The sequence below is a fragment of the Echinops telfairi genome, unplaced genomic scaffold (genome assembly GCF_000313985.2).
Source record: "Echinops telfairi isolate 266 unplaced genomic scaffold, ASM31398v2 ScPeMD7_7468;HRSCAF=8506_1, whole genome shotgun sequence".
NCBI lineage: Eukaryota > Metazoa > Chordata > Mammalia > Afrosoricida > Tenrecidae > Echinops > Echinops telfairi.
Window position 1 is genome coordinate 5,346,733 of NW_022111370.1, and position 25,880 is coordinate 5,372,612.

General features: G+C 39.0%; 1 protein-coding gene across 1 annotated transcript in view; it reads right to left on the reverse strand.

Annotated features, from left to right (window-relative positions):
- Positions 1-22,495, reverse strand: part of NCAPG (non-SMC condensin I complex subunit G) — a 41,396-nt gene extending 18,901 nt beyond the window's left edge. Inside the window, exons 1-12 of the mRNA XM_004707849.2 lie at positions 22,487-22,495; positions 22,108-22,314; positions 19,885-20,113; positions 17,318-17,463; positions 16,194-16,278; positions 13,313-13,505; positions 12,628-12,777; positions 7,859-7,999; positions 7,200-7,323; positions 5,702-5,791; positions 5,225-5,404; positions 679-789 (exon numbers count right to left, since the gene is read on the reverse strand). Coding sequence (XP_004707906.2) covers positions 679-789; positions 5,225-5,404; positions 5,702-5,791; positions 7,200-7,323; positions 7,859-7,999; positions 12,628-12,777; positions 13,313-13,505; positions 16,194-16,278; positions 17,318-17,463; positions 19,885-20,113; positions 22,108-22,314; positions 22,487-22,495 — 1,665 coding nt within the window. The remainder of the gene's footprint in view (positions 1-678; positions 790-5,224; positions 5,405-5,701; positions 5,792-7,199; positions 7,324-7,858; positions 8,000-12,627; positions 12,778-13,312; positions 13,506-16,193; positions 16,279-17,317; positions 17,464-19,884; positions 20,114-22,107; positions 22,315-22,486) is intronic.
- Between the last annotated feature and the right edge of the window lie 3,385 nt (positions 22,496-25,880).

The window sequence follows — 25,880 nt, forward strand, 5'->3', positions numbered from 1 at the left end:
ACCGTGTAGATGGCAAAAGGATAGTTTTACTAGACATTTTGGGTTAACAAATAAGAAATATTTTAAGTACTAATTTCACCAATCTCTTTTACTCTGTTGAATGTGGCCATTAAAAAATGGGAAGTTCCATGTGAATTGGATAATATTTCTACCGGACAGCAGAGCTCTAGTGGCTGCCAACTTCGGTCAGTACCACAGGGTTGCCATCCACCCCCACAGAACCCACTGCCATCGAGCCAGTGCTGACTCAGAGCACCCTGTAATAAAAAGCAATTTAGATGAAGCCATCAACAAATTCCTGTCACAGGACTCACATCGAAACTTCCTTGTAGTCTTTTCATGCACAGAGCAAGATTTCAGAACTTTAGCACTGCTGATTTATTTCTGGACTTCCCTTTTACAATTCAAAGAGTGAAGATACTCATCCCTTGCATCCTCTCTCAGAATAAAGTCGTTTAAGATCCTTTAGAAGAATCCTTATAACTTTGTAGTTATTGAATATTCACTGTGTACTAAGTCTTTTATATGTACTCATTTAATCCTCACAATGCAAAGCTACCACTGTATTATTCTTTTTCACTATTTGCATTTCCCATCCTCTGAACGTCAAAGGAGTGGTATTAGTTATAAAAGGAGGCGGGGTGGATGAGAGCAATGCCTCAGAGGCTACCAACGCACCAAAGACTCGATGATCCCGTTCATGGTTGCACTGATCCCTGTTGAAATGGACAACTGCTTCAACAGTTCGTAACACAAAATAAGACATTTCTGCAGCGTTTCAGAGTCATTCTAAAAAGAAAGACAACAGTCACCATTAGGAAAAGCATCTCCACAATTTCTGCAAGAAAATGGGACATCATCAATAGAGTTAAAAGTAAAATGATAAAATGACTATATTTAACAACAAAATCACAAATTATCTCAAAATCCCAATTAATGGCAAAATCATATCTTTAAGTTTCAGGATCTAGATTCTTCTTAGCTAAAGGTCAGCTTTCTATAACTTAGCGAAAAATACTGGACTACGTAATCATTGAAGAAATGTATAAATTCATTAACCAGAATAAAAATAATAATATCATCTTATACATATATCTAGGATCTCTATGAGAATGTAACCCAGCTCTCCTCTCTCCTACGATTCAGATATGCTTAAATGAAATGTGTTTGATCTGATTAAGAAGTTTTAATACGAGGAAGTCACAAATTCAAGTAGCACTGATACAGAGAGCTTCTGTATGGGAACATCAGCACAGCTGACCTGGGAGATTTCTAATGTGGTCAGGTGCTACAGAACCAAACACCAACATCAGATGACTTCAACGGCCCGCCAGGCCTGAAATGGATGCAGAGCCCACAACCTGTTTCAAAATCTCAACTGTACCATGGCTTCTCTGCACTCTTAGCAGGTGACCCCACTTGCTGGTTTACAGAAAAGCCTAAGCCATTTGACCAGCACACCCTCAATGTCTTGCCAATAAAGCTAAAACCTCATGAGCAAATTCTAGCATATTCCTTCTCCTCTTTGCCATTATTCCCTCCATCTCTACTTGAGATTCAGATCCCTTCATACTTCCTTTTCTTGAATGATCTACTTCTCTCACTAGCGGATCTTTCCCCAAAGCATTCATTCATCTGTCATATTGCAAACCAAATCCACATCAACACCTGCAACTCCGTTTCCCTCCACCATCACTTACACTCAAATGGTCCACTAGTACTTCCCACTTCCGCTTTCCTATGCTACAAATCTATAGCATCTACTGCCCGTTTGCTTTTGCAAAATTGCTCTCACCAAGCTGGGTTAAGACCTTGTAAAATGACCAGCTTATCTGTCAGTTTTACTTGTCTCCTTTCAGTATCCAACACTTAGTGGATACTGAAGGGCCCGGCCCTCTCTTTGTTTTTCTTCAACCATTTTTCCTCTGGCTCCAATGATCCCACACTCTCCTGTTTTTCCTCTTTTCATTCTAATTGCGCCATTCTAGCTTTCTTTTGTTCCATTTCTTCTACGCACCCTTTAAATGCATTTCCTCAGAGTGTAAGGCATATTCTCACTCTACATCACCAACCCCTGAGCTACATACACTCCCCCTGAGCGATCTTACCCACTTATACCACATCATTTACCAATGAGCTAGCTCAGTTTTGTTCTGATTTTCAGATTTATATATACAACTCGCTACGAGACAATTCTTGGAAGTTTCATAAAACAGAACAAACAAAATGCACCACCATTAAGTCAATTCCAACTCGTAGCTACCCCAATACAGAGTTTCCAAGGCTGCAGATCTTTATTAGAGCAGACAGTCTAATCTTTCTTCCGCAGAGTCACTGGTGGGTTTGAACCACCCACTTTGCAGTTAGTATTCAACACCTAGCCTAGAGCGCCACTAGGGAGTCTTTGGATGTGCATACTATACCCACCCCACTGCCAGTGAGTCGATTCTAACTCATAACAACCCCCCTGAGGGTTTCTGAGGCTGTGACTGTACGAGAGCAGAGAGGCTCATCTTTCTCCCTCGGAGCGGCTGGTGGGCTCCACTGTTGACCCGGATAGAGGTTCTCAGCCGAATGCGTAACCCACTGTGCCACCAAGGCTCCACAGACACTCTAAATGCCCACTTCTGAGAGGGACTTGGACTCATTTTATCCAAATCCCGTTCCCCCTCCTATGACTTCTCAGAAAATCTCACTGCTAGGGACTCAATGGCAATTTTTTAAAACTTGATTATTCAAATCAAAAGGCCTAGGAAATACATTCTTAACTCTTTCTCATCTGTTTCAAATCCCTAATTATCCTTCGAATTCATCCAGACTTTCTATATCCATCATCATGCGCTTACTCAGGCCACCATCATCTAAAACTATTGCTGTACAGCCCCCCACTTAGTTCCGATCCTGGACTTTAACAGTCCTAATCCATGTCCCCAACCATAGAGATCTTTCTAAGACTTTCATTCCAGCACTCAAAAGCCTTTAATGGTTGTGCATACCATTTGGATAAGGTACATGTTCCTTAAAAATCCCTTGTTAATGTTGTTAGTTACCATCAAGTCAGCTCTGACTCAAGAAAGTATTATAGGACCTGACACTTAATTTTTCTTCATATTTCATCTCTTACCAACACCCTCCAATCTTCCAATTAATTCTCTGGTCATGTGGATCTGACGCTTTTAGCATAACATGCACTCTTTAACTTCTGGACCTTGACAAGTGCAATTCATTTTGCCCTGAAAGCTAATAATTCAGAAAAGAGAGACAGACAGCAGAGTGTGTTAAAAGCAGAAATGTAGTCTTGCTCTACCATCTATGTGGCTTTCCTTGGGAAAGGTGCCTGTCCCTCTAAAGAAGACAATAACCTTCCCAGCCTCTTAAGCTTATCATGAGAAACCAAATGAATTGACACTTGTGAAGAGCTGAAAGCCTTTACTAGCACATAAAAAGTACTCTGTAAGGATATGCTTTTGTTATGATTTATATTCAACTGTCAAGTTCAAACATCACTTCTTCTGGAGAAACCAACATTATCCAATCTTTCTATGGAACCCTTATACTGACCATAATATTTACTATGTTACGTGTGCCGAGGGTACAGCTGTCCTACAGGAGAAAGATGAAGTAGCTGTCTGCTCTCATAAGGACTGACAGTCTTTGAAACCCTACAGAGAGGGTCTCAGGGGCAGCAGGTTTTTAGGTTTGGTAAAATTAAGCTACAATCAGTCATAGCCCCGAACAGGGCAAGTAGACACGACAATGGCCACAGCAGTCAAGTTAAAGAGGTGGCAGTGATCATGCTAGACAGGCCACCTTTGCTCACATTTCCGTGATATAGACCTAGAGCTTATAGAATTTTAAACATTGAAATGTACTTCATGTTTTTTACTTGGATAAAAGCAAGTCCCCAAATTTAAGTGCTTATAACAAACCATAGACTTTTACAAGCAAAAGAAAAAAACTACTATTGATGAAAATCAAATTCAGGCACATTCATTGAAAGGTGGTGTGTTGGGGTGGGGTGAAAAGTTGCTCAGGGACATAGCCTAGGAAACTCTCATCAAACTCTACATCCACGGTTCAAGTAGCCACTGATCAAAAACATCGGGACTAGGAGAGGAGAGGCAATTAAATGGTCACCGCAGCCCCTCAGAGTCGAAGAGGGGGCACAGAATTGTATTTCTATGCATTGGATTCTCAAGCTCACAGCCACCGAGTCAGTGCTGACTCATAACAACCCCTTCTGGGTTTCTGTGACTGTCACTGTTCACAGGAGAAAGCCCCGTCTTTCTCCTGAAGAGCTGCTGGTGGTACTGCCAGCCATGAGGACCACAGCCCAATAGGCAGCCACTATACCACCAGGGTCCCTTGTACTGGATTGGGTACTAGACGTAATCTATACATGACTTAAAGTATATAGGAGGATGTGCGTAGGTTACATGTAAATAATTTGCCATTTTATATAAAGAACCTGAGCATCCTAAGATTTTGGTATCCAGGGGTATCCTGGAACTGATCCCTCTCAGATACTGAGGGGCAATTATACAATACTCTTCCCTGCCCAGCATTTCCTTTATGAGAACAATTAGTACTTCCCAAACCAGAAGTGCAACCAGAAATGAGGCTCTTTTCTTCACTATGTTTTTAATGTCTTACTGAGTCTCTGAGATTAAAGTTAATATTATCATACTCATTATTATTCTCTTACGTTTAAAGGCTTAAGAGGAAAGAGTTTATTGAAGAAATTAGTTTTCAAACAAAGCTAAGTTAAAAAAGAAATGCTGCTAAGCATGTAGTAAATTTAGTCAATTCTATTAACGATAGTACAATGACTCCATTTTTCCTAAAAACCTAAGTCATTACGCTTTAACAAACCCACGTGAGGAAATGGTTGCCATGGCAGCTCTTTCCCTCGCGCACAAAGGCCGTGGGTCTTCCACAGCTGAGGGAAGCATGGCTGCATTGCCTCCATGCCACTCTGAACCCAGACCACTGGTAGGCGAGTCCCGAAGAAAGGGTTCTAATGTCAGAGACTAGCACAACAGCAAATTCCTTGCTAAAAGAATTAAACCAAGGCCAAGCAGCAAAGAATCAGCAAGGGAAAAAAATCCCTTTCATTCTAACTCAGAGTGACCTAGAGCCCTCCACTGGAACCAATTCTTGCAGCTTTCTGCAGGAAGAAAGTAAACCAGGTAGAGGTAAGCGGCTTGGGTGTGGAAAGACAAACCTTCTCTATGTGGACTTCTTTAATTTCAGGTTGTTCTGTCTCTTTCAATAGGCTGATTTTGGCATCTTCTAGAGCTTTTAGTTCTTCTTTTAGTATTGATGCCTTATTAAAATCCTGGGCAGCAATGCAATTCTCCAAAGCTTCTTTTGTCTCAATAAGTTGAACTTTTATTTTTGCCATCTAAAGAGAGAAATTGTGTTTAATCAACAAGCAAAAACACATTAATATGAACATCTGTAACAATCTAAAAAATATTACTTATTATTTATTAACACCTCAAAATAGAGGCTGGCATGGACAGCTAAAATTGTCATCTTCCTGAAACAAAGAGGCGCATCTTTCAGATGAAGTGGTAACATTTCAGATATTTATAGTTTAGTCAGTAATTAGACTTTATGCAAACAATTTCTAAACTGCATAGCAAGAGGAAATAACTACCTTACACTCAAACATTTATTTAATTTAGAAGAAATTTACCTGGAGTTCTTTCTTTCTTGCATCAGCTAAGTCCTCATTAACAGCAACAGAAATAATGGGTGCCCGAATCTCTGAGATAATTTCTGTAACCTGGTAGTAATGAGAGATGTTTAATTCAGAGTACATGCTTCCAATTCATGCTCGGTATCAGCAAGTGATCTCAAACTGCTACAGTAAACAACAACAAAACCTCAAGTGATCCTCTGACACACTGACAAATAAGAAGAGGGGGTGGCATAGGGGTTTATAGTCTGCTGCAAACCTCAGAGCTGAACCTACCAGTAGCTCTGCAAAAACAAGCACGTCGAACTGCTTCTGTCAGACTACAGCCAAGAAAACCTACACACTAGTTCTGTTTACTAATACACACATGGGGTCACAATTCTATGGAGACTCACAATAGCGATAAATAGAGCAAAATATACAAATGGAAACACACGTTCTCTCTAAAATACTTCTGACTCCTGCTCTAGAGGGAGGGCAAGAAAAACTAGACAATACGTCTGCCTAAAAACTCTCTGAATGATAAGTTAACCAGTTCCCAGATGTCAAAAATTATGTTTAAAGAACAGAACACATGATTATGGTGCCTGAGATTAGACATTATAAGCCCAAATCCTCTGCCTAAAATCTTCCATTTCCCTTGTTAAGCTCCAGGTGAGTTAAACACAGACATCAGAAGTCTTTTTCACATTTTCTATTCTTACAATAGCAGAAGGCAAGACACTCTTTTCAGAGCCGTTGGCAGCCTAGACTCAGCCAACTCGGGAAAAGTCAGCTTCCTAGCCGGAGGTACACTGGCAGGGGCTGAGCAAGCTGCAGGTCAAGAGGGCTGAAGGGATTTCTGAATAGTGTCTACCTAGACAGAAGGACCAGGCAAACCTTTCCCTTATCCAGAAAGTTTCTGATTACCAGCTCTAGAAACTCCATAGTGCAGGTGCGCCAGAGACAATAGCACTTAGTACTATAAAAGATCCTTTTCACTTCTGGGTCTTTCACACATGGCACAAAGACAGAGTTTTCATCATTACTTGTATTTCACAGGCAAGCAAAAAGCCAGAATGTCAGGAGGAATAAAGACGCAGGTATGTGGGAGTTGAGTCAGCACTCGCTCTAATGCGCAGTGTCTCCTGGGCAAAACAGCATCTGTCTTGCCACCTCTTCCCAAAACAGCTCCGTTTCAAATTGATCCACTACAATAACAGGCCATGTTAAGAAGAGAAGGAAGGAGATATTTTAAAAGTATACCTATGAAGGGGCTTCAAAATATTCATAAGGAAATTCCATTATCTTTTAACTCAAATTTTCCACAAGCTTTATGAAACCCCTTTGTAATATACAGAATATATGATTTGTTCCTAAGAAGTTTATCAACTTGTTGGAGAAAGAAAATGAAATGCCAAGTGAAAAGAAAGAAAGCAAAAACTTGTCAACAGAATGTAAGACAGTCCTTATATCACTGGCCTCTTATCTAACAAGAGTGGGGGAGATGGCTTACCACTTGAGTCCTCTTATTATCATCTGTAATGATGTAGAGGAGCCTCTCCACAAGCAAAGAAACGAGGGAAATTGGGGTTGTGGGTAAGGTTAGAATCTCTTGCATGATAGCCAGCAGTCGTTTTCTGCAGTCAAAAAGAAGGCATGTAACTGAATACCATGATGCAAGCGGAAGCACATTTACTCTCGAATATTTTACCCACTCTGCAAACTTAATTGCATATCTCAGTTCTTCTATGCATGTTTATCATTTTAGGTAGTTTCACTTTAGGTCAAGTGTTCATGTTCTTAGAAAAATAATTTCTATAAATAAAAAATCAATTTAAAAAAATCAATGTTGAAATGAAAAAACAGAAGTGAATCTGACTTTTTCAATAGGATTACTAGCCCTCTATGGATTAATAAATACAAACAAAAATTTTTAACACCTAAAGGAAAAGCCTACACACATGTGCATAAAAGGAAAGAGAAAACTTTTTATATTACTTTCAAAGCTATGTTAAAAATATTTATAAATCTGAGGTGACCAAAAATTTCATGGAAAATTCCCATTACCTTTTAATTCTATTTTCTACCAGTTTTTGAAGTTCCAATAGGATTACAGTTTAGTATAGAAAATCAAAAGAATAAATCAGACCAAATGTTAACATTTAGACCTACCTTCCACCTTCCTCATTGGTATCCAGAGACTTAATAATTAGAATCAACTGTTGACCTATGAACTCTTTTGTCATCAAACTTCCAATATAGGCAATATCACCTCTCTGTTCATCGTTAACAACTGGAATGCTCTGTATATAACTAGAGGAAGCAAAATTAATAAAATGAAGCATCTGTTGAAACTAGCAAACAGGAACTGATTTCCATTAGATTAGGTAAGAAAAAGTCTGTTCTATCCAAATAGGGTGTTTGTGGGTATGATGGGCTTTTGTACACAAACAAACTAGAATCCCATGTATTTTTAAAATATACTTTCATAAAAGATTCTGTAGGAAAATCTCAAAAGGTACACATTTTTAGTGTTCACATTGGTAACTAAGTATATTTCACTGTCACTAGCATAACCCCTATTACAAAGCTCTAAAAATTAACTTAGTCATCAAGATCTTGTCTTGCTTCAACATGTCTGATCATCCCAATGTTCTGTTTAAAATCAGAGTAACAATACTAGTCCTTATGCAAGTGATTCATGAGTGCAGTGAGTAACCTCATCTAGGTTACTATATTCCAGAGTTACCAGGGATATCTCCCTTGTGCATGGAACAAAAAGGCAACTTAAAAAAAATAATAAAGGGTTAAGTTTAGACAATAAGGTATCTTTTAGTTATAAATAAAATGAAAAATAATCCTTGTGATAATATACCACTTAAAAAATTACCAACAAATAATCAAGATATATGAACTGCAGAATAATGTAGCATGAGTAAACTGACCAGTATATTATAAAAGGATAGCCAATAGTTAACAAAAACTCCTACAGCTCTCTGGTCATGACACTAGGAACTTCAAGGTATCTAAACTCCAATCTTAACCCAGGCTCTAAAACTCACTACCATGGGGTTGATTCCAATTCATAGGACGGAGTAATTGCTATGGAAGCAGACAGCACATCTTTATCTTGCAGAGTGGTTATCAAAGAAAGCAAACCCATGGCCATCAACCCAATTCTGACTCCTAGTGAACCGTTTCCAAGAACGGAATTCTATATGGTAGCAGACAGCCTCATCTTTCTCTGAGGGTCGGTTTGCACCACCAGCCGATGGCAGCCCAATACTCAACCCACAGCACTGCCAGGATTTCTTTCAGAGTGGTTAGTGGTACTACAAAAAAGCTCCAGGGCTAATAATTATTCTAAAAATCAACAGATCAGTAGTTATTATTTTCTGACAGACTAATCTTACCTTCATCTAAACTCACCATTGACTCTCTCCCACTTCCTCACGTCAGCATTGGTATAATGTATAAATAATTGGGGATATTTTTTGAAGTGAATTATAAAAGTAGTCATTTAATTAGCAAACAAAAAATCCTACACCCCATAAATATGAATTAAAATCTGCCACCAATTGTCATTATCATAAAATTAGCTTATTTTATTCTTTAAAAGGCAATCATTAAGATTAGGAAATCACTCAAGAAATGCTTTCCCTATGTCTGGCTACATAAGATAGGCAGGACGAACAGTCCTGAGGAGAAAACCAGGGAACCAGTGGTTGGGGCAGGGGTTCAAGTAGAAAGAAATTGTTCTGGAAATGTTGGTGGCAACTTTTGTATAAGTGTGCTTAATATTGTTATTGAATGATGCATTGTTATAAGATTTGTAAGAGCCCCCCAATAAAATGATTAATTTTTTTAAAAGCCTTTTAAAAAATATGCTCTTACCCACAAATTTATACGCAAGGTAGCTTTTTACAATTCAAAGATTCCCTTTTACTTACTGTTATTGGAAAGGCCTCAACTAATACCTCTGTCTTCCAGCTTTTTAAAAGAGCCTTCCTGGTAACATGGGTTAGGCATTGACCTACTAATCATATGGTCAAGGCTTCAAACCCTTCAGTTGCTTGATGGGAGAACGATGAGGTTTTCTGCTCCCATAAATAGGGCCACTGAATTGGAAATGACTTGATGGCACTGGGTTGGGTTTTTGATCCCTTTTTGTGCTAAGACCTCAGGTACCAAGAAACTAGTTTATGTTTGAATTCTTAGTCCCTGATTGTCCTGCTATGTAAAATGTCTGAAAACATATTCCAGATATTATTGGGGGAAGAAGGATGAAAAGTCCAATTTAATATTGTTTCTATACCTGAGTAAACCCTTCCTGTCTAGTGACACTCCTCCGAATATAAAAAGTATTCTACTTATGTAGACTTCAACCACTAAAACTAAAAATTCAGAAAACAAGTGCAAAGACAAAAATGATTTCTTTCCTAGCTCGTAGCTTAAGGGGCACAGACAATGGAAACCGAGCAGCCACGTTCCCTACAGGTGGATTTTCAGAAACTGAGACTTCTTCCGTCTATATAGCAGTCCTTCCAGGGAGCTCCCACTTTATGCCATTAACACACTTAATATTACCTCTTGTTTTCCCTATTGTCTCTAGGCATCTGTCACTTTGATATTAATGACATCTTATCAAGAATTACATAAAATTCATTCCTTAGGAAACATTTCAACATGGCCTAAACAGCATAACAATACTCTAATTAGATTCACATTTCATGATTTTATTATGAGATCAACTGAAATATTTTCAAATCGTCTCACATTTGACCTCTTGAAACTGGATGCGGGATTTTGCATGAAAAAAAATCATACGCTTTCATAACTTTGTTCCCTAACTTCTATATGGGACCATTATAAGCAAAAGTGGCCTATTATATTTCATACAAAAAATATTGGGATCAATAATTCATGCTATATGGAGCTAGCTTGAGAAAAGACATGATAAGCAAAAATTCACAGAACTGCACACCAATGTCCACCTATCTGAATCTATCCATCCTTTAGCCCAGCAGTTCCACTTCTGGGAATATATTCCCCAATATCATAAATACACTTCAAAATGTACAAGGAAATTTAATGCACCTTTATTAACGTATGAGTTAGTTAATTGTGCCAGCCTGGCCGATAATCACATGTGGGGCTAATTGAAAGGCGGAGGGATAATTGGATGGTGAGCCTCGCCTTTCTAGTTCTCCGGTCTCTTGTTTTGTGATGGTTGCACTGGGTGCAGCTGCCTTAGCAGTTCCCTGCTTCAGCTTGCAAGATTGACTTCCTACAAGACATCCCCAAGGAGAAGCTACATGGACCTATCCCGATGCAGCCCTGGGTGCTGGAGCAGCCGTGTGGAGACCCCTGCCAATGCTGAGATGCTTGTTCGTTCACTGACTCAGCTTTCCTCCTGCAGTCGGCATCGTTGCCTCTGTTTTGTGAGGTGGAGGACTTTGTGGACTGGTGTTGGGTTAATGGGTTAATGTTGGACTTGTGGGCTTGGGCAGCATTGGGTTGGATGTTTTCGTGATGCACATTTTCTTTACATAAAACTCTCTCTTATACATGAGTTGCTGTGGATTTGTTTCTCCAAAGTACCCAGACTAATACAACGTACTAAAGTGAAATACACTGAAAATACCTTAAATGTCCACCAATAAGGGGCTATATTAACATTACCACCATACTACAGAAAGTTATGTTGTTAAAATGGGATACATTTTATATGCACACATAGTGATCTGTTATCAATAATTTTAAGTACATATTATATTTTCAGAAGTCCTTTATCCATTTAATATATGTATAGATAGATGCCAGGAAGCCCTGGTGATGTAGTGGCTACGTGTTGGGCTACTAGCCACAAGGTCAGCAGTTCGGACCCATGAGCTGCTTCAAGGAAGAAGAAAAAAAAAGGCTTTCTACCCCCACAAAGTGTTACATACTTGGAAACCCAAAGGGACTATGAGTCAGGATCAACTAGATGATAGTGAATTTGGGGTTTTTTGGGGAGTTTATAGATAAATGCAATGAGAGAAGTTTGAGTATATACACCCAAATTGTTTAGCGACTGAAGATTTTGACACTAAAGATTCAAGGGAAATAAGAGATGAAAGGGGAAGTTCCACATTTTAATGCTAGATAGTTTTGCATTTGAATTCAAACAAAAATATACTCAGATTTTATCATTTTTATAGTGAAATTAAGTAGAAATGATAGTAACAACATTAAGGTGTTTTTTAAATTCCATAAAATACATTTTTAAGCCAGGTAGTAATAATTCTTCTTTAATAAGGCATCCAGAGATCCACACTGCAATTATATGAAGAGCAGTCAGAAAATGATGACCCATGTGCCCAATCCAGCTTATCTTTCTGTTTCTGTGTCCACCTCGCTCTCAAGCAAAGAGTGATTTCTATTTTTAAGTGATCAAAATAAAAAACTCAGATGATGGTATTTCATGCTATATGAGAACTGCATGAAATTAAAAGGTCAGTATCCATTAAAACCAATCAAAGCTTTATGGGAAAGCACTCATGCTCAGTTATTTACAGATTGCCTTTGGTAAAGTGGAATCATTGTGACAGAGATTACACGGTCCAAAGACCAACAATATTTACAGTCCATCACATAAAAGTTTGCTAACAATGTGAAAAAGTAAAACCACCCTCATTTATTAATTCAGAGGAGAAATGTTCATAATGATATCTGAACAGTTTTGAGAAAATAACCCTCAAAATATTCACTCTGCTCTTTCCACATATTAATCAGCACAGGGTATTTTGCAGAAAGACTCGGGGTACAGACCAACCTACCCCTGCATGTCCAAAAGGTGAATGTTTAAATTATTTCCAATCAAGCATGGTGTTGATGGAAGGGATTGGCGGATGATCCACACAGCAACACAGTACAGTCTAAATCAGTAGAAGAAATTTTACCTCAGTAAATACTCTGCATACACCACAGGTTCTGGCAAAATCTGCTCTAAAAACTCTTCACCTTCATCTCCTTTTGATTTCAAATATTCGCAAAGGACACGCCAGTACAAGGCAATCTCGGGAGTCAGCGCTTCCATAGGGATCACCTGCCTTCATGTGCAAAGGAGACGAAGGAAGAAGGAAAGTCTCAATAGCAGTTAGAAATAAGCACCAGTGGCCTGATTCAAAACTACCATCCTTTGGAATCACAAGGTCACTCACATGAATATACATATAATGGAAACGTGGATTAGATATTCCCATCAGAGAGTAATGCAAAAATCAAAGTAGCAAAATGGTGATGGGGAGATAGTCTGTGATAAAGTTATGAGTTCTCATACCAGAAAAGTAGAAGAAAAAGAGGTGCTCATCAGAGTAAAGAATATAAAGAGGGGTCTACATAAGGGACCCGGGAGTCCGGGGCCTCGCGGTTACACACTGGGCTGCTAACCGAAAAGCCACAGACACCGCCAGCTGTTCCATGAGGGAAAGACTAGGCTTTGTACTCTTGTAGAGTTCGTCCCAAGGCAGTTCTACCCGGTCCCATAGAGGCTTATGTACTGAAATAGGGAGGGGGGGTGGACTCAATGTAACTGCAAACCTTCTTCAGTAGCATCCCATTTCCGAAACTGAACTTGTGACATACCTGGCATCATTGTTTCTACAGATCCTCACGAGTTCACTTAAAGGAGTCGTGGAAAATATTGCATTGAGAACGGAGACAGCGACATCAGAAGAATTCTCCACATCCAACCGATGAAGCAACATTAAAATATCTCCCTCAGAGAAACGAAACCAGCCTTGGAGAAGATGCTTCTGCGTTGCTTGTTTCACAGCAGCTGTGAAAGCATTTGAAACAGGTCAACAGTCTCCCTCGAGGTCCCATCACCTACATTTCACCTTCTGCAATGGACTGTGATCAGATCTATGTTAACTCAGCGATTGTTCTGATAAAAATGGGTACAGATTGAGAGGTAGAACAAAACATGAGTGGGTAAAAAAACAACCGAGACGATAATGCAAAGGTCACAGAGTGTGAAGTTCAGAGCCAAATGCGCAGCCATTACCTCAGGCTACTACCAAGTCTCTGCATCCTCTCCCCACTGGGTTCCGTGGGCTCCAGGAGGTGGTCCAGATGATATTGCTGTTAGTTGTTGTACCATCCATTTCAACTAGTGGCAACCCCATGAATACCGACAGTTGCCGCTGACTTCATCTACTATCCATGGTTGCTCTTTGCGGCAGTAACTCTTATAAGTAGGTGTCACTGACCAGCCCTACTCTTAGCTTTTTTTATTTTCTTTCTTTTTTAATTTTTGGGGTTTTTTTTAACAATGTTTTCAAACAAACCTTTTTTAGCATTCTTGTCAAGTTGAAATTTTTGAAAAACCATTATTTATTATCCCAGTAAACTGATTCTCTAGATTAACAGGGAAAGCTGGGTGGGAAGAACATGTGGGAATTACACTAGCCTGACATCTAACTGCCATTTCTGATATACAGAACATTCCTATCAAGGTACACACAAAGGATATATAGGAGGGATTCAAAAAGATTCTGGAAAAATGGAGTTAAACAACAACAATGGAATTTTCCCACAAACTTTCTGAAGTCTCCCCAGACAGCTATAAAAAAAATAAGTTCTGTCCTACTGCTGACACAGACTAGAGTGTGCTTTAAGCTAGTTTCCCAGTCTGACATACACAGGGAAATAGAAAAGCATGAACTCTGAATGGCGGGCAATCGGATTCTCTTTTTACATGGCCTTTCTTGCCAAGACCTTGTAACACCCATAAAATGTCTACTGGGACTGTGCAAATAGAAGCAGCAGTCAAGAGCTCAAAGGATATATCGCATTGGGTAAATTCAGCTGCACAAGACTCTGTAAAGTGTTGAAAAGTGAGGACATCATGCTCCGTAAAGCGGAGGGGCAGGGAAGGAGGAAGGCACTCTACGATGGATTGACACTGGTCGCAACAATGGGCTCAAACATAACAATTATGAGGATGGCAGGGGACTGGGCAGTGTTTCCTTCTATTGTAGATGGGGTCGCTGTGAGTTGGAACCGACTTGATGTCATGTGTTAGACAGGACACCTATGGATATATTTTTTATATATATGTATATATATACACACACACACACATACACACACACACACATACATATAGAACACAAGGAAAGATAGCGTTCATTAGTCCACAGAGCAGTAAGAGGGCTCAGTTCAACTCACTTCCGTGAGAGAGTTAATATACTGGCAGTTTTCAACTCACGAGGGCTGTTGGGTGCAAGTCAAAGAAGCAGACAACTGAGTCTTCTATAGGGCAATGCAGGCAGTCCTGCCACAGGCAGCAAACAACAGGGCAGATTATTAACAGCCAGCCAGATGACAGGGTTCGACAGTCCCCAGCTCAAGTGATATATACACCAGCAGTGTGGCAAAGCAGGTCTTGAAGGAACCTCAAACTATAGCGACATGGTCCACAGGTCAGGTGTCCCACAAGTAGTGTTGCTCACAAGTTGAGGCAGAGAACTAGCTAAGGCTGCCGCACACTGGTCCGATCATCAGAGCAAGAGACAGAAAGGTGAGGCTCGCCAAGCCATTTATCTCTTTGCCCCTCAATTAAACTGCAACCTTATTAATCCCACGTGTCTACTGGCCATGTTGGCACACCTAACAACAACATGCAAAAAAATTGCCTGTGCCTGCTGAAAGAATTGGTCCTTTTTTTCATCCTACTAGGCTTAAATAGAGCCAATCCCACAATTTGAAAGAAGTCCTTACTACCATCGAGAGCCAGGAGCAGAGCACATCCTTTGGACCCAGGGTCATTATGCTGAGAAGCTGCTGGACCAGGGACAGCTATAAGACTGGAGAGCTGTAACCGTGGAGGCAACAGCAATACAAGATGGCAGCAGCAGCAGCAGCAGCACAGGACTGGTGGAAAGCAGCAGGGGGCTCACCAATCCACAAAGTGAGATAACTGATCCTTTGGGCAGAAGGCTTAGTGGAGGATTGAGGCGTCTCCAGTTATCAGTGAAGCAAATGAGCTTTGTAATATTTGCCCAAGCAGGGCAGAGGCTGAGAGCAAGGCTGCCTCCTTGCAGGCATGGTAAGACTAGGAGAGGTTGCAAGTTGTCCTGAATGATAAACTGAGCCCTGTCTCCTGAGTTTTTCATGGTATTTCCCTCATAAACTCCATAGTCATGGGTATGGTCTGTGAATTCTGTGTAGCCATTACAATGAATTTTCAGCCCTACCAGAGGAGTAGCAATTCTGTGGGGAGGATGGTTAATGTGATGATTGGTAAAAAGGAGGAAGAGTGGAGATAGATCTGATCTTCCCCTCATAGAAGTTAACTTTGGCTTATGATGACTACCCTCCCACCTATACAACACACCACAATGGGTTTCCACTTTATTAAAATGATAGGCTTATTCTAACTAACTTAGGGCTCTTAATTCATGTACCATAAATGTGACCTAAATATCTACTACGATTTCATATATAAAGATGTATATCTTACCTGATCTGTCATTAAGACCATGTTGAAGAAGCATTACTCTCTGAGCAATGGACATAGCTTTCATATGAACCTTCTCAGCTAAAACCTTAAAGAAATAATAAAAGGAGATCCATTAAATATAATGTATTTTGAGGATTTCATAACTAGTAATAATCTCCTTCATTTATTAACAAAACTGTTTACTCTCTAAACAAACTAATATCTGGCAATCTGACATAAACGATTCTACCTGAATCTCTCCATAAGCATCTCACTTGGAGAAATCCTTATAAGGGGCCAAATATTTTTCAAAAGCACTTTAGAAATAGACTTCTTGTCTTTTAAGAATATGCCTGTCTGGCAAGATATGACAAAATAATAATTTATAAATTATCAAGGGCTCATGAGGGAGGGGGAGCGGGGAGGGAGGGAATAAAAAATGAGGACCTGAGGTGGGGGCTTAAGTGGAGAGCAAATGTTCTGAGACTGATGAGGGCAATGAGTGTACAAATGTGCTTTACACCATTGATGTATGTATGGATTGTGATAAGAGTTGTATGAGCCCCTAATAAAACAATGTTTAAAAATAAATAAATAAATAACATTTTAAAAAAGAATATGCCTGTCAGAGGTGTCAGGTATAGGGGGAAGGAATGGAATGTGTGACTGATCACCTCCATGAGCAACTGCTTCTTTTGCCATGAGACCTAATCAAAACGGGGGAACTGCAGTAAAGAATTTCATATTCTCATGGAATCCAGACTTTCTGGAGCCAAGATGAATAGAGACACCCTGTGGCCCTAAAATATCTTTTAAACTTAAACCAGAAATACCTCTTGAAGTCAACAAGTTTGGTTTAACTAGTAAAATAGGTTTGCCTTGGGCACTGGTGCTCTTTTAAGATCGATCCATGTGGGATCGGGCTGACAATTAAGTCAAAAGTATAGATCGGACTTCATGTTAACTGAGGAGAAACAACTCGGGAGAGGAGGGCAGGGGGGCTGCACAGCTTGAAGAATCTCATCAGCGTCACTATTGTACGTGCAGAAATGGTTGACCTGGTGTTTGTTCTGCTGTGTATAGTTTCAACAATAACATAAATTATTATTTTTCAAATGCCTTCAGAAGACACTAAACTTATTTACCTGATAAGCCAGTTTTCTGACAGCCTCTTTCACATCCCTGGTGCGCCCAACTATTTGGGGCAAAGTCTTGGCTGAAGGTGCAATGCATGATAACACTGCTCGCCTAACTTCTGGATTGGAATCATTTTCAATCAATGTAATATATGCTGAAAATAGGGCAACACATTTTTAGGACACAAAGGAAAAAAATTATAGTTATAAAATAACCCAGAGTTTGATATTCCAAAGATATCACTGTTTAGTCTCACATTTAATTTCAGTTGAAGATTTGTCCCTCCTAACTTTCAATCCAAGGACAGGATGAAACTTTGTCAGTGGACAGGGCCTAGAGAATAAAGTGAGGAAGAAATGCCCTAAAATCTTGAAAACACCATTAAAAGTATGTCTCTGCTCTATCTCAAGAGTTAGAGAAAGTTTAGCATAGCAGGTAGTTAATTTAAACTGCAAGGTCAGCAGTTTGAAACCAACAGCCACTATCCAGGAGAAAGATGAGGCTGTCTAATAAAGAACTGCGGTCTCAGAAACCCAGAGACAGTTCTACCCTGGCCTGTGGGTCACCGTGAGTCAGAATTGACTCAATTGCAGTGAGTTAGAGACTACTTCGAGTTTTAATAAGCCCTAAAAAGAAATAACTTCTTGATTTTACTCCTTGAAACAAAACCCATTCCCTGTATTAAAAGTGTACTCTACCTCTTCTCACATTTCCCCCGTCTTGACAATGAAGTAGGTGCTGACTCTTTAAAACATTTAACTTCACAGTATTATTGTCATAAAATATTAATTACTAAGTTATAAAGATGGACTATAAAGGTAAAATAACAGCTATAATAAAATGATAAAAGAGAGTCTGAAGTATTCCTAGGCTATATTATGGGAGAACAAAATATGACAATCTCTTTGATCCCCAAAGCAAAATCCCCAAACAGAAATGATACTTTAATAAATTAAAAGTATAAACATAAGTAAATTCATAATATTGTCATTGATAATTTTTGTTCAATAAAAGATATGCCCAAAAAAAGTGATATAAGCTCTGTAAAGTAAGGGAAAAATATTGACAATTCATATAACCAAAAGCCTTTTCAGAATGAAGAACTCCACTATATCAGTTAACAACTCAATAGAAACATGAGCTAAACACAGGCATTAAAAATATAATTAGTTATATATATGGAAAGATACATATGAAAATAATGACATACACTGGCATATGCCATACACAAAAAATATATGACATACACCAAAAACATACGAAAAGAATGGCATACACCATACCACCAGCCGGGCAATACCAAGTAGTAAAGGAGCTCACAGATCAAAAAAGACTACTCATTATAAATATAAATATTAAATGGTATAATCATTTGTAGAGTACTTGCACCTCATGTAAAGCTGAGCCTACATAGACATCTGCAAGCCTACTCCTAGATATATACTCTTGCCAAACTCTTAAGCATGTGTATCAGAACCATGTGCAAGGAAGCTCACAGCAGCAATAGTGTTTTTAAGAGCAAAAGAACTGGAAACAACTGGAGGGCCAACCAACATTAGAAAAGAATACTGTTACATTCATATGCATATATGTACAGTAAATAACAAATGTATTACCAGAACTTCAGAAAACTCATCTTAAAAGCAGAATTTGTCCACAGTCTTGTAACATGAATGTTGAGAAATAACGTAACATAAAAAATGCATACACTATGATTATATAGTATATACAACAAAACCCACTTCACTGCTATTTTATGAGTTGATTCTGACTCCTACTGACACTACAGGACAGAAGAGAACTGCTCCCTGGGTTCTAGGGCTCGGGGCTATAAATCTTTAAAGAAGCACGCTGCCTCACTTTCCATGGAGTAGCTGGTGGGTTCAACACCACTAGACCACCAAGGTTCCAGACAGTACAGAATATTAAGATACACACAAATGGTAAAATTATAAATAAAACCAGAGAATAAGTAACATAACATTTAGAATTGTAGTTACCTCTAAGGAAAAAGAGGGGAAAATGCAACTGGCCTCTTAATATTCTAAAGTTGGAAGCTGGCAGTGGCAACGTGGCTATTGGTTTGTGGTTTTTCAACTACATAAATACATGACCTATGTTTTCGTGAGGGGCCACCGAGCTGATTTCCACTCACAGTGACCCCTGTGAGAGAGGGGAGCTGCCCCTACTCTTTGAGGCTGTGACCATTATAGAAACAGGTTCCCAGGTTCTCTCCTGCCGCTGCTGGGCACGTGCATCTGAACTCCTAATCTTTCCATTGTCAGCAGAGCACGTAACCATATGTGCCACTAGGGCTCCTTATATTACTCTTCAATATATACAGCTCATAGTGAAAGTTTAAAATGTTCTCCTCCAGACTCCTTGGCCCTCAAACCGAAACAGTGGTCTGAGTGGCTTAAAGACAAAAGGAGGACAATGAAACCGAAATGGACTCTTGGAACAAACAGGTTCGCTTTAAACAATAACACACACACACAACGTTCAAAGACTGAGCATTTAACAAAATCTAAATAAATCCGGGGGTGGGGGGAGGAATTTAGAAAGCTGCACATACCATTAACCACTGGACAGTCCTCATTTTTGGGATCCTGAAGTCGGGAAAGAGCCAGGACTGCCTGTATTCTCACATTTGGAATCTTATCTTTCAGTCTAACAAGCATGGCTTCATTAATTTTATCAAATAGATCATCATCAATCTGAGCATTTTCTGGCATGCTTCCCAAGAGCTTGTTTATTAGCTGGCACGTGCGAAATCTGACAGCATTGCTATTTGCTTCATGAGACTGAAACAGAAGCACAGACTAGGATGTATTCATGGTCACATACCATACCATTCCTACATGATAGGAGATATGTTCAGCCCTCAAGAATTTACATGTCTTTCATTTCTTGAAACCATAAATCTTGAACCTCATATATACTAACTACACATTTTATAGTCTATAAATAAATTGAGAAGCATTTGCTAAATTATAAAATCATATTATATTTCTTCTGATAGAACAAGTTGCCTGTCAAAACATATGTTGTAAATCCTAAAACTATACCTCCAAGTCTGTGGTTATAACTCTTTATGGGAATAGGTTGTTATTGCTATGTTAATGAGGCAGGATTAGTGTATGGTATGTTTTGAATTAATCGCTTTTATGAGATTAAACAAGCAAGTGAGCCAACAAAGATGGGGTAAGACAGGTGCCAAGACACATTAGCTGACAGAGAGTGAACCTTCCATATTCCAGTCCAAATTCAGGTGCTCTGAATTTAGACTTCTAGTCTCCTAAACAGAGAGAATAGATTTGTTTCAGCACACACTGGGGTCTTCCTGATCCAGCCCAGCGGAGAACTAAGATACCCTTTCCCAGGAACTCTTGTTTTCCTTCTACTCTAAAGAAGTCATTTAAAAACAATGTCTGAAATGAACTTGGAGTGTCACATATGTCTAAATATTGTTCTTGAATCACAGACTTCAGACTTTTATCTTCAACAGAAAGAAATGTGCAGGCTTGCCATTCATAAGCGCCATCAGTTGGCGGCAGGAGTCATGTAGGTAAGACCCCCACAACAATCATTTAGAACCTGAGAATCAGGATTAACAGTTAGTTACGAGGTCAGTTAAGTGGCTACAGTTCAAATATGCAGACTTGAGTGGCTCTCAAGATGGCTTCACGACGGCTCTGCAGTGGTCCTTCCTGCATAGGGTCAGAGGCCGGCAGCAGTAGGCGAAGTTCTCTCTACAGAGAGAGCCGGAGATGGTGGGGCGGGGCGGGGTGGGGTGGGCTCTTGCCTTCTCTTCCTTTCTCTCAAAGCTGAAACCCACAGTGTATGTGTGCGTGTGCATGTGCATGTAAATGCATGTGTACATGTACATATGTGAGCGTTTCAAAAAGCTGGAGGAAAACTCCACTATCTTAATTCCATGTTTCCACAATTTTTTTTAAGTTTCCTTCCCTCAAATAGTTAACTTCAGCCTCTCACAATAAAGGCTGCATAATGTCATATTTACAGAGCTAGAATGTCACCTTTTCCCTTAGGGTTGAAGATTAGGTGATTATTTGCAATTTACCTAGTGTCTCAGAGCTACCTAGCAGAGATGGAATTTTATGCGAGCTCCTTGGTCCTCTCATGCATGTGCTGAGCCAATGAGGGGAAGTTTCTATTACACTCTGTATATGACAAACCAACTGAGGGAGGATTAACTGTAAGGCCATACTTACGTTATTGCTATTTGCCTTACTGCACTTATTGGAAACTGAAGTTTGTTTGGGTTTTCTTCATTTTTGTTTTTTTACAAATTGAAGATCTGTGGCAACCAACATGGAACAAGTACGTTGGCAGCGTTTTTCCAAAAACATTTAGAAACATTGCTTGTCACAACACATGGTACACTTTGTGAAATCTCACACTAGTTCAAGCTTTTTCCTAAGTCTACTACACATTTAAGAGACCCCGGTGTAACTCATGACTCCTTTGCAGTAAACTGACCGAGGGATGAATGGCAAGCCTGTACGTTTCTGTATGTTAAAAATAAAATTCTAAACACTCTATTGCTTATTTAAATTTTGTTACATAAAAATACTACACATGAGACAGACATTAAAATTTAATTCTGGAGCTATTTTAAAGGCCCACCTTTTTTCCTAATGATAGATATTGCAATCACAGACATTTTCTCAACAACCAATTATTCCATTCTCTAAAACATACACCTTTGCATCCCCTTTTAATATGATAAAATCTTCTATAATACTTCCCCTCAAAGAGCTGGTTTTCTTAATACCTTCAGGAGAAAAGTAAACAAATCATTTAAAATGCCACCATCATCTTCATCATCGTTGTCATCCTCCATCTCTGATTGGTGAAATGAAGTAGCAAACTTTGCTGCAAATTCTATTACCCTCTCCACAGCTGGTTCACGTTTATAGACCACCATAGCATATTTAAGGTAATGAATGAACTCCTCATTAAACACTGTTTTATTATCCATCTGAAAAGACAAAAGAAAGTTTGTAAGCTACAATAAAAATCGTTTATTCCCAACATTAGCTTAAGACTATTGAAATTCTAACCATAACTCATTTAAGCTAAAATATTTTGTGAGCTCTCAATTTCAAAGGAAAAGTAAAATTGTATATTTGTTTCTCCAAGCTATAACTTACTTGTCTCATGGTGCAAACAAGCATGAATTTGACAATGAAAAGATTCCTTCAATTAAAAATATCTATCTTTGAATTTTTCAGTGTCTTTAGTATAAATTGAAATACACCAGTCACAAAAAAGACAAATACTATATGATCCTACTTACAAGAAATATCTACATATCGCTTCTCAGCCTTTTGGCTAAGATCAAGTGAACTATCTAGAAAAATCAAAGTTCAGTAGTGGTTACTCGGGGTGGGAGGGAGCTGGAAAGCGGTAAACAGGAAACTCACGGTTTATGGGGAACTCACTGCTTATGGGTAGCTTGTGAAAGGGGATTGAATAATTTACAAATTGTGGTGATGACTGCAGAACATGATGAGTGATTAATATCACCATCATGTACATGTCAAAATGCTGTAATGGCACACATCTCGCTATACAGTATACACTTTTGCCACAATAAAAAATCAGTGTGTCATACATGGAGACATACACATATAAACTCAACTCACTACCATCAAGTTGATTTCAACTCATAGCGACCCTATCTACAGGACGGAGTAGAACTTCCCTGAGGTTTCTGCGACTTTAAATCTTTTCCAGAGCATATAACCTCATCTATTTCCCTTAACTGATCAGTGTATTCGAACTGTTGACCTTATGAGTAGCAACTCAATGAGTAGGCCATTATACCAACAAGGCGTCTTTAAACATAAATATATAGATTCATACACACACATACACACACACATACACACACACATACACACACACAAGGCATTTCAAAAAGTCTAAGAAAAAGTGGAATGAAAAGTTATTGGAACTTTTCCTCAAACTTTTTATTTAAATCATTTTATTGGGGGCTCATGCAACTCATCACAATCCATACATCAATCTGTTGTGCCAAACACATTTGTATATTTGTTGCCATCATCATTCTCAAAACATTTTCTTTCTACTTTAGCCCTTGGTATTAGCTCATTTTTTCCTCCTCCCTCCCCAAATTCATTTTCAAAGAACATATTTCATGAACTATTTTGAAGTACGTTTTCAGTGATAGTATACTACTCGTATGTTTTTAAAAAGAACTAGTGAATACAACTATTATTCAAATGTACACACTAACTAATCACTAAAGCCAGTGATGAAAAAATTGAAATATTCCACCAACTTCTGCAGTCTAAAATCGATCAAATATAAAAGATGGATTAATAGTTACTGGTGACTGAAATGCATAAAGTAGAAACAAAGAGGAAGGGACAGTAGTTGAAAAATATGGCCTTGGTGATAGAAACAAGGTTTGATATGATAGATTTTGTAAGACCAACAACTTATTCTTTACAAATACATTTTTCAACAACATAAACACTGACTATACACATGGGCCTCCCCAGATGGCACACACAGGAACCAAATCGACGTTATCTGTGGAATGAAACGATGGAGAAGCTAAATATCATTATCAAAAGTAAGCCCAGAAACCAACTGAAGAACAGACCACCAAATGCACAAGTTCAAGTTGAAGCTGAAGAAAATTACAACAAGCCCACAAGAGCCAAAATACGACCTTGAGTATATTCAGTCTAAATATAAAGACCCTCTCAAGAATAGACTTGACACATTTAAACAGTGATGGCTGAAGAGCAGACCAGTTGTGGGATGACACCAAGAGCAACACACAGAAGAAAACAAAAGGCCATTAAAACACAGGAAAGGAAGAAAAGAACAAAACAGATGTCAGAAGAGGCTCTGCAATTTGCTCTTGAAGGTAAAATAGCTAAAGCACAATGGAAGAAATGAAAAGTAAAAGAGAAGAATAGAGGTTCCAGAAGACAATGCATTATAATGCAATGTGCAAATACTTGAAGACGGAAAGTTAAAAAAGGGGGAAAAAACACTCACCATATCTCAAGTTGAAAAAGTTTAAGAAAAAATTTTAAGCCTCGAGTGGCAGTATGATAGGATTCTGTGGGCAAAATATTGAAGGACACACAAAACATCAAAGATGGAAGAAATACAGTTACTGTACTTGTACTAAAAAGAATTGACCGAGCATATGATCAAGAACCAATGGTATTGAAGAAAGAAATCCAAACAACACAAAAGGAAATCATGAAAAACAAGTCTCCAGGAACTGACAGACTACCAACTAAAATGTTTCAACAAACTGATGAAGCATTGGAAGCACACACTTGCCTGTCAAGAAATTTGAAAGGCTGCTACCTGGTGGACCAGATGGATCAGAACCACAATTAGGTCCATTCCAAAGAAAGGTGACTTAACAGAATGGAAAAAATATTCAAGCAATATCACTAATATTACATGCAAGTACAATTTTGCTGGGTAATGAAAAAGCAAAGGGAGCAGTTAACAGGGAACTAGCAGAAACTGAAGCGGAATGTAAAAGAGGAGATGGAAGGCATATTATTGCTGACATATTATTTCTGAATCTTGGCTAAAATATAGAATACCAAAAGATATTTATCTGTCAATATTGGTGACTATGCAAAAGCATTAGACTCTGTGGATCATATAACAAACTGTGGATTAACACTGAAAAAAATGGATTTTCAGAACACTTAATTGTGCTCATACAGAATCTGCCCATAGACCCAGAATAGTACAAGGGGGTATTTCATAGTTTAAATTCATAGTTTAAAATCAGGAAGGTGCATTAGGGCTTTCACTATACTTATTCCATCTGTATTCTGAGCTAATAATCTGAGAAACTAGACTATGTGAAAAAGAAAGAGGCATCTAGATAAGAAGACGACTCATTAACAACCTTCCTTACTGAAAGTCAACAGGTCTTGAGACGTGACGATCAAGGACTACAGCCTTCAGTACAGATTATAACCTCAATGCACAAAAAACTCAAATGCTCACAAGTGGACCAGTAGACAGCATCCTAATGGAGAAAATATGGGAGCTGTCAAGGATTTCATGTTATGTGGACCCACAATCAATGCTCAAGAACATAAATAGCAAAACAAACCCCACTACCATCATTCTGACTCATAATAGCAATCCTATATAAGGGTTCCTATATTCAGCTTTGTCAGTTCTTACAGAGGCAGAGAGTTCCATCTTTCTTCCATGGAACAGCTGATGCGCTGGAACAGAAGGCTTCACAGCAGCCCAATGCTTACTGCTCAGTGCCACCAGGGTTCATGCAAGCAGCAGTCAAGAAATCAAAAGATGTGTTGCCTTCGGCAAATCTGCTGCACAAGATGTCTTTAAAGTGTTAAAGTGATCCAACTTGGTGGTGAGGTGGGTGTGGGAGGCCTGGTAGGGCATGATCAAGGGGAATGTAACAAAGAGGAAGTGCTGAAACCCTGGTGGGGACTGAGCATGATAGTGGGAAAGGAGGAAAATCAAGGGAAATAGAAGAAAGCTGGGAGGCAAAGGGCA